General features: G+C 42.0%; 1 protein-coding gene across 1 annotated transcript; it reads left to right on the top strand.

Moving 5' to 3' along the window:
* The first annotated feature begins 1,426 nt into the window (after positions 1 to 1,426).
* On the top strand, positions 1,427 to 18,049 carry LOC114767894 (progesterone receptor-like). The gene is made up of 8 exons (XM_028959760.1): positions 1,427 to 1,836; positions 9,141 to 9,280; positions 9,408 to 9,524; positions 9,653 to 9,925; positions 13,895 to 14,039; positions 14,876 to 15,006; positions 15,090 to 15,241; positions 16,048 to 18,049. Exons 1-8 carry the CDS (start codon positions 1,505 to 1,507, stop codon positions 16,204 to 16,206), a joined length of 1,449 nt encoding a protein of 482 aa, XP_028815593.1. The 5' UTR covers positions 1,427 to 1,504; the 3' UTR covers positions 16,207 to 18,049.
* Positions 18,050 to 19,555: the final 1,506 nt, after the last annotated feature.

The following is a 19,555-nucleotide window of genomic DNA, read 5'->3' as shown; positions in this document are numbered from 1 at the left end:
AACCAGGAGACCGCAATGTCACAGGTTCAAACCCCACTTACTACTACTGTGTCCCTGAGCAAGACACTAAAGACTGTCCCTTTGACTACTGATTGTAAATTGCTTGATAAGGGCATCTGCTAAATGTCATGAATTTAAATTAATGTTATTAATCCACCAATCACTGCGCAACTAGAGAAAGTGGTAATAAGTAGTGGTAAGTAACAAAAGAAGGCACAGAGAGTATTGAAATGAAGTGATTGTCACATGTGATACACAGCACACGATGCACACAGTGAAATTTGTCCTCTGCATTTAACCCATCACCCAGAGTGAGCAATGTGTGGGGACGGTGCTTTGCTCAGTGGCACCTTGGCGGATCAGGATTCGAACCAGCAACCTTCTGATTATGGGGCCGCTTCCTTAACCGCTAGGCCACCACTGCCCCACTACTAGATTTAATGATGATGGCACAGTGATATAATCAAAATGATCAAAAGTGCTGCATTTTTCACTGAACGTTGTTTCAATCTACAAAAAGGGCAGTGGTGGGCTAGCGGTTATGGAAATGGACCAGTAATCAGAAGGTTGCCAGTTTGAATCCCGCCATGGTTAAACGCAGAGGACACATTTTGTTGTGTCACCGTGTGCTGTGCTGCAGTGTTTCACAATGACAATCACTTCACTGTCAAAAGTTTTGGCTTTCTTATAGGGACACATACAGGACCTAGGTGACACTATGACCTATTATTTGGATTTTCAGTCAGCACTCAAAAATTTAAGTGGACAAGCCAACCAGCACTTTCCTTGTCCTCTTAAAGAAATCCCAATGGACATTTTGAAGAGCAGCCTGATGCATACAAGTTGGCAGCGAGGGGGGAGATCTGCTGGTGTGCAGAATTGCTGGGAGTCACAACGTGCATTTTGAAGACCACAAACCACATCTCACTTCATGCATAGATCAAGAAAATGACATTCAATTAGAAGCGAATTAAGGATCACGCTTTCATTATTTTTTTTATAGATAGAGACAGCATATTTTTTGTGTACTAATTCAATTATTCCCATTATTATTTCCAATTGTTTAATACCCAGGAGCAACAAACTGAATATTAAGTTTTTTCGATTTTTTTTCAATGGCATGTTGTTGGATTCCATCTTCATGTGTGATCTGATCGGGTTGCTCTGCATTAAATAAGCTCAAAACAATTTATCATGGTTTAGTGGAAGAACAATATTTGCATGGTTGCCAGGTTGGCAAAATTAAGTATATTGACGCTTGCTGGGGATTGAGCGCTAAGCTCCTATTAATCATAATGCAGGGTTTAGAAAATGTTGCCGGGTAGGAGGTGACTGAAACATATTAATAAAATCGTTTTGGACTCGGGTCCACGGGCGTGCTTGTTTCTTTTTTTTTTTTTTCCTCAAACATAATCTGGCAACGCAGAGTCCCTCTCTGATCCTGCAACATGCCACGCGACGAGGCGGCACTACGTCTCCGGGACAGCGCAGGGACCGACGCACCATGAATGACGGCGCATCCGACTACTTTTGCCTCGCCTCGCAGCATCCGTGGCCGCGCGCGTACGGACGGGACCCGGAGGACGACCCAGGCGACAGCCGCGCCCGGGACAACTTTCACGACGTCGCGCAGGAGGAGCCGTTCGCGGCGTGCGCCCGCAGGTTCCCGTCCGACTTCGGCCCGTACGGCCCCGTCGTCTACAGTTACGGCGAGCACACCGAGACCCGCCGCGGGCCGATCGCGCTGAACGCACGCCCGCCCGACATCTACTACCCCGGCGCGGTCTGCCGGAGGATCCCGAGCGCCGTTCCGTGCCCTGGCAGGCTGAACCTCAGGTAACCTCACCCCGGAGCAAGTTAAAAAATTCAGGGCGAGATCGACCTTCCCCAGGTTCATCCCCAGGACCTTCTACCCCCAATGAGCTACAGCATTAAAATGTTATTATATGTTATAAGGTTATTTATGATGTTTACTGCACATGCAACATATAAGACATTCATGGTGCAACAAGTTAAATATAAATACAGCCATATAGCAATCAGCAGCAGAACGTTTTTCAGGTATGTAAAGGAAAAAGAACAGAGAAACCTGTTTTTTTTTGTTTTTTTTATGAATGACATGGTACTTGTGGTGCCACGCAAATCGCAACCTCAGTCACCCACGTTGGTTTTATTGTGCTTGCTTGCGGCCTTGGCTGCGGTGCGCAGGTTCCAAATGCTAAATCTGTCTTAAGTGGTATTAGCAGCTTATTGAGCTGCACAGTTCCACTTCACCTGCGTGGGTGCAACTGGTGTGTAATCGAGGCTTATCCGGCGCTCATCACTATCATGTTTGTCTCGGAAAGTGAAGCCATGCCAGTGAGACTCCAGCCGTGAGACACGGACCCGGGGAAAGTGATGATTATGTAAGAAGAGAGGGGGCACGCCCCTCCCACAGATGTGGCTTTTTGTTCATTTATTTATTGGCCCAGCGTATCGTGCCGCACTCTTCCAGCTCACCGGAGTCCCGCTGATATGGGATCCAGTACATATTTGGGTTGCCTTATATGGGTGTGGGCTGGATGTTTCTGGGCCAAGCGAAAATATGTCAGTATAAGGAGTGGATGAGGGATTCTCTTCCAAGATGGTTGGAGATCAAATACAAAATGCAGGTCGCGCAAGCGGTCCAGGCATCTTATAATTTGCCGTTTTAACAATGCGATGGTGGTTTGAACCAAGTGCATGGTACTAGCCTTGTAGGTAAAATGAACCAGAAGACCTCAAAAGTCCAAATACTACCATTGAGTAGACGCTTAACACGTAGTCCTTGTAACTACTGAATGAAAGTCACTCTGCATAAGGACGTCTCATTAATACACTCCGATGTGGCCACTATTGTACCAATTAGCTGGGAACATGCCAAGTTTATGCAAAATCCAGACTGCAGCCATGTATATGTAGTCATTAAAGTAGTAGTATATGCATTTTTTTACCAAAGAAATTCTTGAGTAGCATATTCCATTCAGTCTGTCCTGAAGCTGGCGAGTTGAGGTCATGGGACGCCTATTACCTAATCCTCGCGGCAGAGCGGAGACACGGACAGGGTTGAGAAATGTGAAATTGTGACACAAGTGCCCCGAGAAAGACTTTCACAAAGGATTTATTGTCCCATAAACAAAGGGGGGAAAAAAACAAAGTCACGCGCCGCCGTGTTTAGAGACGGGAGAAATTTAGACGAATGGGTTTATTTCATTGCTTGTGTTCGCATACCTACTGAATTCGGTTCCTGCCATATTATGCGCTATAATACAAAACCTGGCCCCTGTTAAGCCTCGAGCCTCTGTTATTATTCAAATGCACAAGATTAAAGAAGAATTTGTAAGCCTGTACAGAGGCAAATAATTCACAGCGTTTTTTTGTGTGGAAGATACAGGCTGGACAATATAATGGTTGCACATTTGAATAGTCAGATATGCCTTTTTAATGTAAAAATCTTTCATTTACGTTGGTGGCTGGGTGGCTTTGAAACACAACGTGGCTGAGACTCGGTTTGTGGCAGCACCTGATCTGAAACCGACTGGGCCAACGTATGCATTCGGCCATAATCACATCTCAGATGGGGGGTCAAGGTCGTCACGGTGTCCATGTCATTACGTGCCATTTTGCGGCCTGAAAAGGGAAGCGAGTGTCAATGTGTGTGTGGAAGCGTGGATCTTTTACAGAGGAGGTGGGAATATCTTGGCGGGAAAAACAACCTAGGGCAAAACAGCACAATGTGTCACGCAAGTGTCCTTACTTGTTGGAGCCTGATGTTGTTTATCACAACATCTGTCTTGAAATGGAGGCGGAGTCGTGGCTGGAGGCTGCAAGACGCGATTGACAGACCTAAATCCTCAACGAAAATCCCGTTTCACTTTAATTGTTAGCATGTGTTGTCAAGTAATATTTATAACATAGAGCACATCTCTCCTCTGCAGACAAAGAGTTCTGATATACTTCCTGCCAAATAAGGATCTGTAGTAGCCTACTCTCCCCATGGCCTATAAAAGGTAATGGGAGACTACGCTAAGATTGGTTTACTGCGTGTTGTCCCTAACACGCTCATTAAGAGACTAAGTAGAACCGTGTTCCATCATGCACCTGGCTGCTGGGATTCCGACTGGGCGCCTCAATATTTGTTAAAAAATATTGGACCCCGAGGCTTGTGAGAACGGCTCTCCACATCGCCGTTGGGTGAACAGACAGGGATGAGACTGCTGGGTCAGTGGCTTGGTGTTCAGCATTGGATGCCACTGTATAATACTGTTACATCATCATCATCACGACAAACATTTGTTTCTAGCACAGCCTCAAAATTCCCCACACTGTGTCTCCATGCAGTCCGACCCTGCGGCCTTCCTACATTTTACATTCACAGCATTTACCAGCTGCCCTTATCCAGAGTGCCTTACAATTAAGGACAAGGACAGTCCCCCAGGAGACACTCAGGGTTAAGGGTCTTGTTCAGGGACACAATGATAGCAAATGGTGTTTGAACCTGGGTCTTTGTGGTCTTCTGGTTTACAGGCGAATGTGTTACCCAATAGACTATTATCACCCTTTCTGAAGGTACCCCACTGGTTGTGGGGTACTGTTATATACTTAGAAAAATTGGGGGACAATAGTTGAATGTCAAATTGCACAACAGTACAATAGCAAAAGGATTTTAATATGATACGTTTTACACACTACTGGGTCTTTATATCTTAGTACTATTTGGGTAGCACGTAGGGTGAGGGGTGGACAAATAATTTAATTCTCCTTGTGCATTCACAGATTTTTTCTTTCTTTGAAATATGTAGAACTAGCTGTTTCTTTTAACTCAGAAGGTAGCTTTTCATCCTAGTCCTGACTCCACCCAACACAGGAAAAACTTGCCTCAAAGCACATTTGCACAAACCATTTAAAGGGTGAAATGACAATTAAATGCAGGGCTGTAGAAAAGTGTTTGTACTAGGGCGCATGATTTGGGGGGGGATCATTTGCGATTACTGAGATCATTATTGCGATTGTGATTTGATAAATGACACATAAAATAAGTTTCTGTTAAATACGTTTCTCAGATAAATCTCAGATAAAATTAGCAATTAATGTTTCCCAATACTGCAGCTTAATACAATTAAATAATAAATAAATCAATAAGAATTTTAATTAAACATTTTTAAAAAGGTGTGCTACATATAGTACTATATAGGAACTGCTGGATATAAATGGGGTGTTTTAGGTTTTAAGTGCAGATACAAATTTGATGTGTTGCCTTTTTAACGACAAGTTCGCCGTTGCCCCACTTTAAACCAAATTTGCAAGCAGCGAATCATACAGAACTGAGTCTGACTAAAATGGTAGAACTGAACTGAACCCGACTAAAATGGTAGAACTGAACTGAACCCAACTAAAATTATAAAACTAAACTGAGCCCGACTAAAATGGTAGAACTGAACTGAACCCGACTAAAATGGTAGAACTGAACTGAACCCAACTAAAATTATAAAACTAAACTGAGCCCGACTAAAATGGTAGAACTGAACTGAACCCGACTAATATGATAGAACTGAACTGAACCCGACTAAAATGGTAGAACTGAACTGAACCCAACTAAAATTATAAAACTGAACTGAGCCCGACTAAAATGGTAGAACTGAACTGAACCCGACTAAAATGATAGTACTGAACTGAGACCGACTAAAATGATAGAACTGAACTGAGCCTGACTAAAATGGTAGAACTGAACTGAACCCGACTAAAATGATAGTACTGAACTGAGACCGACTAAAATGATAGAACTGAACTGAACCCGACTAAAATGGTAGAACTGAACTGAACCCAACTAAAATTATAAAACTGAACTGAGCCCGACTAAAATGGTAGAACTGAACTGAGCCCGACTAAAATGATAGAACTGAACTGAACCCAACTAAAATTATAAAACTGAACTGAGCCCGACTAAAATGGTAGAACTGAACTGAGCCCGACTAAAATGATAGAACTGAACTGAACCCAACTAAAATTATAAAACTGAACTGAGCCCGACTAAAATGGTAGAACTGAACTGAATCCGACTAAAATGATAGTACTGAACTGAGCCTGACTAAAATGATAGAAATGAACTGAGCCTGACTAAAATGATAGAATTTAAGCCTGAACCCAAGATATTCTGGCCAAGATTTTCAGCTCTACCCTGTGTTCCCCGACTCCAGTCTGGAACATGGCGGGAATGTGAAGTGAGCAGCCAGTCTCAGTTTAGTCAATTGGTAAAGTTCGAAAGAATGATAAATAATGTATTGTGTTGCTTCAGTCCAGGTACTCCTAAAATAAAGCGCATCTTTTTGCGTTCATGTAAACGCACAATCTGACATCGCAATTACTATTAGGTTTATCGTGCAGCTAGTTTGTGCGATGTTTTTGTACGAAACATTCCCGAACTGCTATGAAACTTGTAGGCACCAGTACTATTTACACCGCTGTGGCCCTTTCTTGGACAGATTTGTTATCAGGACTGAAAGAGTGGAATAAATACTTTAATTCATGGTCATCTTACCAAACTAGGGTACGATTAGGAATTTTGGTAGCATGATTATAGTCCGACAAATAATTCTGATATTATCTTGATGATTTTACATGAATTGATTTCACAACCGTATTAACATATTAACAATCATACAAACGCATTATATAAATGTTTTAAACATAAGAAGCTATTTATTGCAGATTATCAGACAGTTAGAAAATATGAATGTGTATATAAAATAAAGTTAATTGCTGTACACATCTGTAGGCAGCACAGCTTGTTTGTTGCTGCCAAAATCCTTAACTTAAAAGCAGTGACAAACAGACAAACAAAAAATAAAAACAAGAAAATGATGTTAAACCTTTGACAGTTGAGAGAATATTGCCACTACTGCTGAAAACTCTCTGCATGGTTTGTTCCTCTTTGCAGAAGTGGTTTGCTCCAAATTCTTTATTGGATCATGCTAGTGTTAGTGCTAGTGTTTTAGATCTCTGGGCACTCGTCACAGCACAATGTCATGTTGTAGATCTCTGGGCACTCGTCACAGCACAATGTCATGTTGTAGATCTCTGGGCACTCGTCACAGCACAATGTCATGTTGTAGATCTCTGGGCACTCGTCACTGCACAATGTCATGTTTTAGATCTCTGGGCACTCGTCACAGCGCAATGTCATGTTGTAGATCTCTGGGCACTCGTCACAGCACAATGTCATGTTGCAGATCTCTGGGCACTCGTCACAGCGCAATGTCATGTTGTAGATCTCTGGGCACTCGTTTTTTCTACAAGAACTGTAAATGGGTGACCTGTGGTCCTGGAATTTTTTTGGATATTCAAAATATTCCCACACCGTGTCCCATTGTTGGTTGTCTCTCCGATTGAGGTTCTTTGTGTGTGCTTAATTTTGTCCATGCAGGTTGCGCTATACTATGTCTTTGGTTCCGGTGGATTTTTCGGTGGATGTTGGGGAAGTCTTTACCGTGGATTAATTTGCAAGGTTTCACTCCACGGTTAATCGTCAAACCCAATAATCCCTGCAACCCTATACCGAACTCTTACTGATCTGTGACAGCTATTACCTAAAAGAACAGGTGTGTAGTATGTATTTAGCCCATTGAGACGTACTGTATGTGATTTTGGGCTATATAAGCAACAAACGTTGTTGTTGTTGTAGTATAGCTGCCATCCTATAAAAGTTTGGCAGAATATTTGCGTTATTGTTTATTGTGATCATTTTTTTCACAGTATCGATCGATTTGTGTTCTTCAACCAAACTATTTATTGCAGCAGGCCAGCACACTCTATTAAACCTATTAAAGTGGAGCACATTTTGTGATACTAAAGCTGGCTTTTTCTTTTTACTGAGATGGTAGTTTTTCATCCTAGTCCTGACTTCACCCAACACAGGAAAACTTGCCTCAAAGCACATTTGGGAGGGAGAAATGACAATTAAATGCGGGGCTGTAGAAAAGTGCACTAGGGTGCATGATTTGGGGGGGGTCATTTGTGATTAATGAGATCAGTATTGCGATTGTGATTTGATACATGACACATAAAATCTCTGATAAAATTAATAAATCTTAACATCACTTAATACAATTAAACAATAAATAAATCAATAAGAATTTTAATTAAACATTTTAAAAAAAGATGTGCTACATATAGTACTATATAGGAACTGCTGGATATAAATGGGAAGTTTTAGGTTTTAAGTGCAGATACAAATTTGATGTGTTGCCTTTTTAACTACAAGCCCGACTAAAATGATAGAACTGAACTGAGCATGACTGAAATTATAGAACTGAACTGAGCCCGAATTATATAACCGAAAGTGGAGCACATTTTGTGATGCTTAAATGCAAAAGCGTTGCAACTGGCAGCCTCACCAACCCATAAATAATTCCTAGATGCGTTAAATCAGCTGGACAGTCATGATGTGCAAATGATGATGCATACCGCCTGTTTCACTGTTTGCTTAAAAACACGTTCATACCTTTGCCTGATGGCTTGATTAGTGTGTGTGTGTCATGCTTTAGGAATGCGTTCATAAGCACACGTGAAAGGTTTTAAATTATGACACTGGCACTGTCGGCCCCTCTGGCACGTACTGCCAGATCAGTGTCTGTTCCCTGTGATCCTTGTTTAAGCTTCCTCTATCCACACTGCTCCACAGACAGAAGTTATGGGTGGGGCGGAGGTTGTGGGCTTTTAGGAAAGTAAAGGGCCCCCTCTGCTGGGCAAAGATGTGAACAATGTAAGGCATTTGAAAGTTGCCAGTGCTCCGAAATGGTTTATTACAACCCTCCTAAATCATATCATTGCTGTTGACATCTGTAGTTCTGTGCTTGTATGTGATCTAGATTAGTTCATCTTTACTTTTCATATCACTAAATGTTGAGTGGACTGCAATTATGGGGAAAGTAGTATGCGCTTATAATGGATTTAATGGAAATGCATAACATTTCATGAATAATTGCTTAGAAATGAATACATTTTCCCCTATTCATCACTGACACCATTCAGACAGAGATCGGCTCAAGCCCCAACACCCCCGCCCATTCATTTTTTTCAATATTAACCAGATTTTTTGTTGTTGTTTTTATGTGCTCACACAGAGCTGAAGATGTCCTGCCCATGAAGTTTTTTCTGTCTGCCCAGAGGATTTGTCAGGTCTGTGGAGACATGGCATCTGGATGCCACTACGGGGCGCTCACTTGTGGCAGCTGCAAAGTGTTTTTCAAGAGGGCAGCTGAGGGTGAGGAAGCTCGGTGCTCATTTCCAATCAAAGCGATGTCCGAACTTTAAAGATAATCCAGTTATTTTTTATTTGATGTGTAATAAAACGGACTCTTGCAAACTGGTTATTTTCTTCCTTATCTCAGGAAAACAGCAGTACTTATGTGCCGGCAGAAATGACTGCACTATAGACAAACTCAGGAGGAAGAACTGTCCTTCATGTCGTCTGAGAAGATGCTTTGGATTCGGGATGAAGCTCAAACGTAAGATCCCTGAAGCTGACACATATCAATATCACTTTTTTTTATTTATATGTATGAGGAAGACATTCCATCTCAAAGGCGCCTTTCATGTGCTTTTTATTGTTCTGCCCCAAACGGCACCGCTGCAGCCCGGAATGCGAAGAAGCTGGAGCCGACTGCGGCTTTGAAAAGCGGAACGGAAGTACAGAAGGCCACCGGAGAGTCTGTCGTTCCCAAAGCCACCATGAGCACGCAGTCCCCCCGGGCCTTCCTTACCATTCTGGAGAGCATCGAGCCGGCCGTGGTCAACGCCGGACACGACCAGGATCAGCCCGACTCTCCAGCTACTCTGCTCACCAGCCTCAATAAACTGGGCGAGCGACAGCTGGTCACTGTGGTTCAGTGGGCCAAAGGGATCCCAGGTAATTTACAAAGAGGCCAGAATCCACGGTTAACAGGAGCTGCGGGGACTGTTAGCTGCTTAAATTCACAATTTGTATGACAATTTCACATGAATTCATTTTTTCTTCAAAATTAAACTTCTGGATTATGCGGCTGCACTGTGAAAGATTACATGGAGTGCAGAATTATTAGGCAAGTTGTATTTTTGAGGAATAATTTTATTATTGAACAACAACCATGTTCTCAATGAACCCAAAAAACTAATTAATATCAAAGCTGAATGTTTTTGGAAGTAGTTTTTAGTTTGTTTTTATTTTTAGCTATTTTAGGGGGATATCTGTGTGTGCAGGTGACTATTACTGTGCAAAATTATTAGGCAACTTAACAAAAAACAAATATATACCCATTTCAATTATTTATTTTTACCAGTGAAACCAATATAACATCTCCACATTCACAAATATACATTTCTGACACAAAAACAAAACAAAAACAAATCAGCGACCAATATAGCCACCTTTCTTTGCAAGGACACTCAAAAGCCTGCCATCCATGGATTCTGTCAGTGTTTTGATCTGTTCACCATCAACATTGCGTGCAGCAGCAACCACAGCCTCCCAGACACTGTTCAGAGAGGTGTACTGTTTTCCCTCCTTGTAAATCTCACATTTGATGATGGACCACAGGTTCTCAATGGGGTTCAGATCAGGTGAACAAGGAGGCCAGGTCATTAGTTTTTCTTCTTTTATACCTTTTCTTGCCAGCCACGCTGTGGAGTACTTGGACACGTGTGATGGAGCATTGTCCATCACACTTCCTGTACCACTGCTTGAAGAAGGTGTCTTCCAGAAACTGGCAGTAGGACTGGGAGTTGAGCTTGACTCCATCCTCAACCCGAAAAGGCCCCACAAGCTCATCTTTGATGATACCAGCCCAAACCAGTACTCCACCTCCACCTTGCTGGCGTCTGAGTCGGACTGGAGCTCTCTGCCCTTTACCAATCCAGCCACGGGCCCATCCATCTGGCCCATCAAGACTCACTCTCATTTCATCAGTCCATAAAACCTTAGAAAAATCAGTCTTGAGATATTTCTTGGCCCAGTCTTGACGTTTCAGCTTGTGTGTCTTGTTCAGTGGTGGTCGTCTTTCAGCCTTTCTTACCTTGGCCATGTCTCTGAGTATTGCACACCTTGTGCTTTTGGGCACTCCAGTGATGTTGCAGCTCTGAAATATGGCCAAACTGGTGGCAAGTGGCATCTTGGCAGCTGCACGCTTGACTTTTCTCAGTTCATGGGCAGTTATTTTGCGCCTTGGTTTTTCCACACGCTTCTTGCGACCCTGTTGACTATTTTGAATCAAACGCTTGATTGTTCGATGATCACGCTTCAGAAGCTTTGCAATTTTAAGAGTGCTGCATCCCTCTGCAAGATATCTCACTATTTTTGACTTTTCTGAGCCTGTCAAGTCCTTCTTTTGACCCATTTTGCCAAAGGAAAGGAAGTTGCCTAATAATTATGCACACCTGATATAGGGTGTTGATGTCATTAGACCACACCCCTTCTCATTACAGAGATGCACATCACCTAATATGCTTAATTGGTAGTAGGCTTTCGAGCCTATACAGCTTGGAGTAAGACAACATGCATGAAGAGGATGATGTGGACAAAATACTCATTTGCCTAATAATTCTGCACTCCCTGTAGTTTTTATCTATCGTAGGGCAATTAAAAAGGTCAGCTAATTTTAATATATCAGTAAAATAATGTGCCAATCAATAATCAAGATTTTTCATGATCAATATAATAGTTTCTTTTTTGAAAACACGTACACTACCACTACCTATCAAATATTTGGATGCACATACTAATTTTTTTTTTTTTTGGGGGGGGGTTACTAATGGAACAAGACTGCAGACACAGGACTATGTTCTAACACACGTGAGGTTATGTAATAAACAAAAAAATGCAGACAAGGCCAGCAGATTTGAGTCCCTCCAAAGCTGGGAGCTTTTGCTGTGATGGCAGCATTTCACACTCTTGGCTTCTCTCCACCACCTTAAGTTAGACAACGGGGGCGGTTTCCAGCAGTTTCCAATGAAGATTTATGCTGAACACTTTCTTATCATTCACTCATGTTAATGAAAGTGAAGCCATTGCATATGCACTGGGTACAGAAAGTATTCATTTTTTCGCACTCTTTGCTATATTGCAGCCATTTGTTAAAATCATTTAAGTTCATTTTCCCTGATTAATGTTCAGACAACAACTCATATTGACAGAAAAATACTTGATCAGGAAAGCTACATATCTTCTATATCTTCTAAGACCTTACGGCTCGCAATACATATCAGAGCAAATATGAATCATGAGGTCAAAGGAACTGCCTGAAGAGCTCAGAGACAGAATTGTGGCAAGGCAGAGATCTGGCCAAGGTTACAAAACACTTAAGGTTCCTAAGAGCCCAGTGGCCTCCATAATCCTTAAATGGAAGATGTTTGGGATGACCAGAATCCTTCCTAGATCCGGCCATCTGGCCAAACTGAGCTATCGGGCAGAAGAGCCTGGGTGAGAGAGGTAAAGAAGAACCCAAAGACTACTGTGGCTGAGCTCGAGAGATGCAGGGAGATGGGAGAAAGTTGTAGAAAGTCAAACATCACTGCAGCCCTCCACCAGTTGAGGCTTAATGTAGTGGCCTGACGTAAGCCTCTCCTTGCAGTTTGCTAAAAAAAAAACACCTGAAGGACTTCAAGATGGTGAGAAACAAGATTCTCTGCTCTGATGAGACCAAGATAAAACTTTTTGTTCTTAATTCTAAGCGATATGTGTGGAGAGAACCAGGCACTGCTCAACACCTGTCCAATATGGCCAAGTATAGAAATATCCCGGACTTGTCAGGATTGGATTATTTCCCTGTTTTCGGCCATCGTGCTGTGTTTGTTTTGTATTATTAATAAATCTCTGTTCCCAGTATGTCCCGCCTTTGCGCTTACTTCCCTCAGACTGGGCTAAAGGTTTACCTTCCAACAAGACAATGACCCTAAGCACACAGCTAAAATAATGAAGGAGTGGCTTCACGCCTACTGTTCTTAAATGGCCCAGCCTGCAAAAATGTCAATAATTCTGTGTTTTTCTTAAATGATTTTAGCAAATGACTGCAACATAACAAAGAGTGAAAAAACTAAGGGGGTCTGAATACTTTCTGTACCCATTATACACACATATCACCATAGCACAGCACATGGTGCACACAGTGAAAAGCCTTGTGATGGGTTAAATTGCATTGGATTCTTCAAAATGGCCTCCATCTTCGTCTACATAACTGCCACAGGTGTGTCCCAACTTTTGACTGATAGTGCAGATCTTCAGGGAAAGCTTTAGAAACATAGCAGGAACTGACAGGCTGGACAAGGTCAAAATTAATAGTGCTGTCTTCAGGGGAAGGATAATCAATGGAGCCTGTTGCCCTGTAAGGTGACTTTAGTGACGCCATAACCATTTTGTTTTTCTTTAAATTAAGCGACATGTTAGATTATTCTGGTCAGTGGTATCCAATCCCTGTTCTTTGTACAGAATGTGATGATTCAATATACCATATTGCCCTTATAATACATCTGATAATGACTTGTCATGCTGTTTTCAGGGTGAAGGCAAAATTGTACAACCAATACAATATTGATTTATGTGACAAATTAATCTAAAAGAGTCATCAATTTAATTTAATGTTGAAAAACACTGATCTTCAAATAAATACATTTTCTGTGTAAAACTTTTTGCCATTTGTGTAAATCTCAAGTTATATACGTAATTTACAGAATTACATGAAATAAAACTTTAAAAAATCACAGATGATTCTTTACCCATTTTACATAAGCTCAATTTAAATAGTTTGGGGAAAGACATTCATTCCGTCTTTTTTAAGTTCTCAGTATCTGAAAGTCTATTTTTACGGAAAGCACTTGAAAAGCACTTTCTCCCTCTGTGTTTCCGCAGGGTTTAAAAATCTGCCCGTGGACGACCAGATGGCCGTCATCCAGAACTCCTGGCTGGTGATTATGGTGTTTGCTTTGGGCTGGAGGTCCCATAAGCAGGCCAACGGCACGATGCTTTACTTCGCCCCCGACCTTATCTTTAACGAGTAAGCACCAGTCTTCTACTCTATAACTTACTGTCCCAAAGTGGAGCTGAGCCATCTTCCAAACCTTCGTGCTGCTAGAGCGTACGCTGAAGCCTCTGCTGCCCCTGCCGAAGGCCCCAGGTGGCGGCCACGCTGCAGTGAGCCGTAAATATGCGCGGCGGTAAATTTGTGTCCGCGTTCTGGAGGATTTGGCCGCTGAGAGAAAAGGGAGCCGAGGCTGGCAGGGTACAAATGCTCTGTTATCTCCCTGGCTGGGTGAAATTTCATATGGCATTAACTGCCGGCCCTGCCGGGGGACCCACACTCGGTGTGGTTAATGGATTCTGCCAAAAACATTTTCAGGACTGAGAACTGTGCTGTTGTAATAAATATCATATTATATTTCACAACAATAGACATTTCCCTGGATAGAATTATTAGATTTTATAAAATCAAGCTGTTGTAGGTTATTTATTAGCGCCTATAACAGAGTATTATATCAACTATATTCGTTTTTAATTTAAGTGAAAATATGTATGTCATAATTAATATTAAATATTAAAAGCTATTCTTTTGTAAAAAAAATATTTTATTTATTTAAATTCACTCATGATTTCGGTATGGGATTGGGCTGGTTTCTTTTACAATTGCTGCATTTCTTATGATGTATAATAGGAAATAATTACAAATATTTGAAGTAAAACCTCAATTATCTGATGAATTTCGCCTATTAATGGGATGTGGCTCTTATTATTGACATTGTTGGCAAAAATAGATGATAAAATAAATGATCTTATACATATTAAAGTTATGGATGTGGTAAAGTCACCCGGTCTGCGCTGTCTTTGCTCTTGCAGTCAGAGGATGCGGGTGAGCAGCATGTATGAACACTGCGTTCGGATGAAGCACCTGTCGCAGAAGCTCGGCCTGTTGCAGGTCACACAAGAGGAGTATCTGTGCATGAAAGCCCTGCTGCTCTTTAGCATCAGTGAGTGCGAACGTTTGTGTGCGTGTTGGCCGTGTGTGTCTGTGCAACGTTTGTAATTGATCCCCTGGTTCTTGCCCCCTCAGTTCCGGTGGAAGGGCTGAAGAATCAGGGCTGTTTTGACGAGCTGCGCTCCACTTACATCAATGAGCTGGATCGTCTGGTGACGGGCTGTGACCGTGGCAACCACTCGGAGCGGTTCTACCAGCTCACGCAGCTCCTGGACTACATACAGCCGGTGAGCATTCACCTCAATCAACCTTGTCAACCTTGTGCTGCAGCTTTATCCTAATTGTTGTCCTATGGATGAGATCTGTGCAGTGGTGTTCAGAAGTTAGTTTGGCCAGCTTACATGATGGTGGTGCGAATGCAACCAAAAAAAAATTGACCCCAGAGGTAAATATGTTCTCGGGGGAATCTTCCCAGATGGCTTACTTCTATAACTGCAGACCTATTCGCTCTAAAATTGCCTGTGTGTACAGTTCCAGTTATGGTTCCAGTGAGTGGAACAGAACATAAATCGGAATCCCCTGTGAACTGGTTCCATTTTGGTTCTGGCCAAGAATAAATTGTGGTGGGACCTGGAAAACGGCCCCATCTGTAGATGCATAATTCAGATACATGGGCTTGGTTGAGAAAATGGCACAGGTTCTAGAACTTGAGCTAGTTTCCAGACATTGTCACCAGGACCAGAAACAGACGTATTACGTACCTTTATATTTACGTTGTCTTGAGAACATTTTTATACGGTACACACTATATAGGTACATTAAGGTTTAATGGATTTTTGAAGGTCATACCTGACAATAAAAACTGAAACCGAGGACATGGGGAAAATGCTACAGAATGAGGGGAAAAAAAAAGAACCAAGCACGTGAGTGACCTCTAGTGGCTGGGTCCTGCAACAGGTTTATAGTTGTTTGTTTATAGTGTAATATTGTACTATTTTTCAGTATTGCACATAATTAATATTATGAAACAGTCAGCATGTTTCAGATGACACAATAGAACGTAATTCATGCTTAAATCTTGTTCTCTCCGCAGATTGTGCAGAAACTCCACCAGTTTGCGTACGATCTTTACATCCAGGCCCAGTCTTTTCAGACGAAGGTGAACTACCCTGAGATGATTTCGGAGATCATATCCGTTCATGTTCCTAAGATTCTTACTGGCACGGTGAGGCCCATCATGTTCAACAAGTAAACCTCTGATCTTCTCCAAATCTCACCATGTTCAAGAGGAACTACTGCTCTTATTTTCAGGGAAATTATGTGTTTTAATGGCACTTCGTTCTCTACATCACTGTTCTGTGTTCCCCCATGTTCTTTCAAGCAAGTGGTGTAAGCAGCATACCAGCCTGTTTGTGTTTTTAAATATTGAAACCTCCCTTTCCTCAAGCATGCCAACAAATTCAATCACAATATAATAAGGACATATTTTTTAATATGAAATATAATTTGCAATACCATTTAAGGCTAATTTTGTACTTGTTTTCATTTGATTTGTATCAGACTTTTTAGGTAAACCACAGCAGCGCTGCATGTTTCTAATTGACAACAAATAGACTGAAATAGCTGACAAATCATGGGATGACTTGTTTGTCACATACAAAACAAAAATATGCATCGCTTATGTTCATACACCCCCCCCCCTTTGTAAACCCTTCATGTCAGTCCACTGGTTTATGTACGTACATATTATATTGTAGAAGAGCTGAACGGTCTTTGCCAGGCAGAACGGTTTCCCTTACCTGTGGTCATTGTAACATTTTCCAACACTTGGCAGTACTGAAAATATATTTTGTAAGTCAGAATTAGAGCCATGTTTTGATGGCGTTGGGCCTGAGGTTTTCCCCCAGACCCGCACAATCGCAGTGCTTGGGTCTCCAATTTTAGTGCTCACATGCACATGGTGGCACATTCCCCTACAAAGCTATCCAAATATTAGCCTGGGAATAGTCGAGCTTAATTATGTGCCGGATCGCTTTAAATGATGGCCACTGCTCACTGAATTACTTCTCCTGCTTTATATCACTTGTGTGCATATTTGAGTGTCAATTAACCTAAAGTAAATATGGTAGAAGACACTGTAACATATTATACACATGCTGCAGTTAATATATACAAGGTCGCCGTTAGCTTATTGGGCAGGAACTGGGTATTAAACAGGCTGTTTAATGCCTAACCAGCCGGGGGGGTCATGTTACGGGTTTGGTCTACAGTGAAAGTTTTGGCACGCGCCAGAGGCTTTTTGTAAATCGAGGCTTTTCGTGCAGAGTTGGACAGCATTCTTATTTTTTTTTGTTTTTTTTTTTTTGTTTTTTTGCCCCCACGGCACTTCTTTCCAAGGCAATCATTTGCAGTCTGTGCAGGAGACCTGCTGGAGAACGAAAAGAAGAGGAAAAAGTGCCACCGTCCAGTAAATTGTTGAATGTTAATCACCGCTGTAAAACAAATACGGGTTAGACGTTGCAATGTTAGCGCATCCAGTAGTGGCAAAATGATTTATGCTCCTTCTGATCGTATTTCCATGTTTACAAAGAGGAGAGTTTTGCACCAGAAATTATTATTATGATTTTTTTTTTTTTTTGACCGATTAAATTTAGTTTACTCTCTTTTGATGAGAGACGTTTGTTTGAAATCCCTCCAACCCCCTGGGTTTGGACCGCTGGGCATTCATAAGGCACTAAGTGCTAAAAGTTCACAGAGTGACATTTTGAAGTACAGCGACTCGAAACGACAATGTTGTCTTCATAAATTAAACAGGGCTGATGCTGAGGGCAAAAGCTTGAGTGAAATGCCTGGAAATGTTTTTCCTACTGAGGGTCACTTTAAAAGGGAAAAAAGGGGGGTGAATTGATAAAAGTAGATATTAATGTTTTTTTATTTTGTTTCAATTTGATCTATATTTGTAAAGCCACTTAACATCAATATTACATGTCACCTTGGTATGCTGTATGAGTGGTGGTCTGAGTGGACATTGGAAAAAAACATACAAATGTTCTTTTTGCAGCAATTGTCAATTTAAAAAAGCATTCTGGAAAGTTCATGTCTTCTTTGTGTTTCTTGCATGTTCATCAAGAACGGCTATATCAAAACTTTAATGTTAAGAAAAAGACAAACATAAGACAATTATATCATATACCATACATGCACATACACCATCATATACCATACATGGCACATACATGGCACATACATACCATACATGCACATACGTCTGATAAATGCCGTAAATGTAAATGTAAGCACAATGTAACTCCAAGTCAATCACACTTCTGTCAAACTGTCCACTTAGGAAGCAACACTGATTCACAATCAATTTCACATGCTGTTGTGCAAATCGAGTAGACTCCATGAGGGTGGTATGAGGGCCCGACGTCCACAGGTGGGGGTTGTGCTTACGGCCCAACACCGTGCAGCACATTTGTCATTTGCCAGAGAACACCAAGATTGGCAAATTCACCACTCTCAGTAATGTGTGGGATGGCATTTCTTTGGGGGACCGCACAGCCCTCTATTTGCTCACCAGAGGTGGCATGACTGTCATTGGGTACCGAGATGAGATCCTTAGACCCCTTGTAAGACCATATGATGGTGTGGTTGGCCCTGGGTTCCTCCTAATGCAAGACAATGCTAGACCTCATGTGGCTGGAGTTCCTGCAAGATGAAGGTGTTGATGCTATGGACTGACCCGCCCGTTCCCCAGACCTGAATCCAATTGAGCACATCTGGGACATCATGTCTCGCTCCATCCACCAACGCCACGTTGCACCACAGACTGTCCTGGTGTTGGCTGACGCTTTAGTCCAGGTCTGGGAGGAGATCCCTCAGGAGACCATCCGCCACCTCATCAAGAGCATGCCCAGGCGTTATAGGGACGTCATACAGGTACGTGGAGGCCACACCCACTACTGAGCTTCATTTTAACTTGTTTTAAGGACATCAGATCAAAGTTGGATCAGCCTGTAGTGTGTTTTTCCATCTATATATTTTTTTATTTTGTTGTCACTACATTCAATTATGTAAAGAACAAAATTTTTAATAACAATATTTAATTAATTCAGATCTAGGATGTATTATTTTTGTGTTTCCTTTATTTCTTTGATCAGTGTATCTAAGAGTTGAAAGTTTGCTGGAGGGCACCAGCTGTGGTCTGTGGCTTTGGATGTAATGGAAAGGACACAGAAACAGTCCATTAACAACCAATTAACTTCTTATTAATATTTTACCAGACAAGGCCTCATCTGCCGGTGTTTTATGGCGCTTTCAACCCGATCCGCTTTTAAAGGAGCATAAAGAGCCTCCTGTAATGGGCCGGGAAATGGCCGCTGCAACCCGATAGCCGCATCGCCTCCCCGCAGCTGGGGCCGGCTGGCCGGGCAGATAGCAGCGGAGCCCCGAGACAGGGACGCATTATGCGCGCCTGTCCACGCTTTCATTTATCACCATCTCCTTGCCGTGTTTTCGCTGTTCTCTGTCAAACTGTAAAACTTATTCATTTCTTTAGTTTTTATATATGTCATTTTTGGGGTTATTTGATTAATTGATGG

The sequence above is a fragment of the Denticeps clupeoides genome, chromosome 18 (genome assembly GCF_900700375.1).
Source record: "Denticeps clupeoides chromosome 18, fDenClu1.1, whole genome shotgun sequence".
In the NCBI taxonomy this organism is placed as follows: Eukaryota; Metazoa; Chordata; class Actinopteri; order Clupeiformes; family Denticipitidae; genus Denticeps; species Denticeps clupeoides.
Note: the sequence above shows the minus strand (reverse complement) of the source record. Positions and strands in the feature narration are given on the sequence as shown.

Excerpts from the sequence above, each read along its gene's own strand:
- LOC114767894 (XM_028959760.1), top strand. The coding sequence starts at position 1,505 with ATGAATGACGGCGCATCCGACTACTTTTGCCTCGCCTCGCAGCATCCG. Across the intron at positions 9,926-13,894 it reads GTGGGCCAAAGGGATCCCAG|GGTTTAAAAATCTGCCCGTG; the intron begins GTAATTTACAAA and ends GTGTTTCCGCAG. Across the intron at positions 15,242-16,047 it reads TCCTGGACTACATACAGCCG|ATTGTGCAGAAACTCCACCA; the intron begins GTGAGCATTCAC and ends TTCTCTCCGCAG.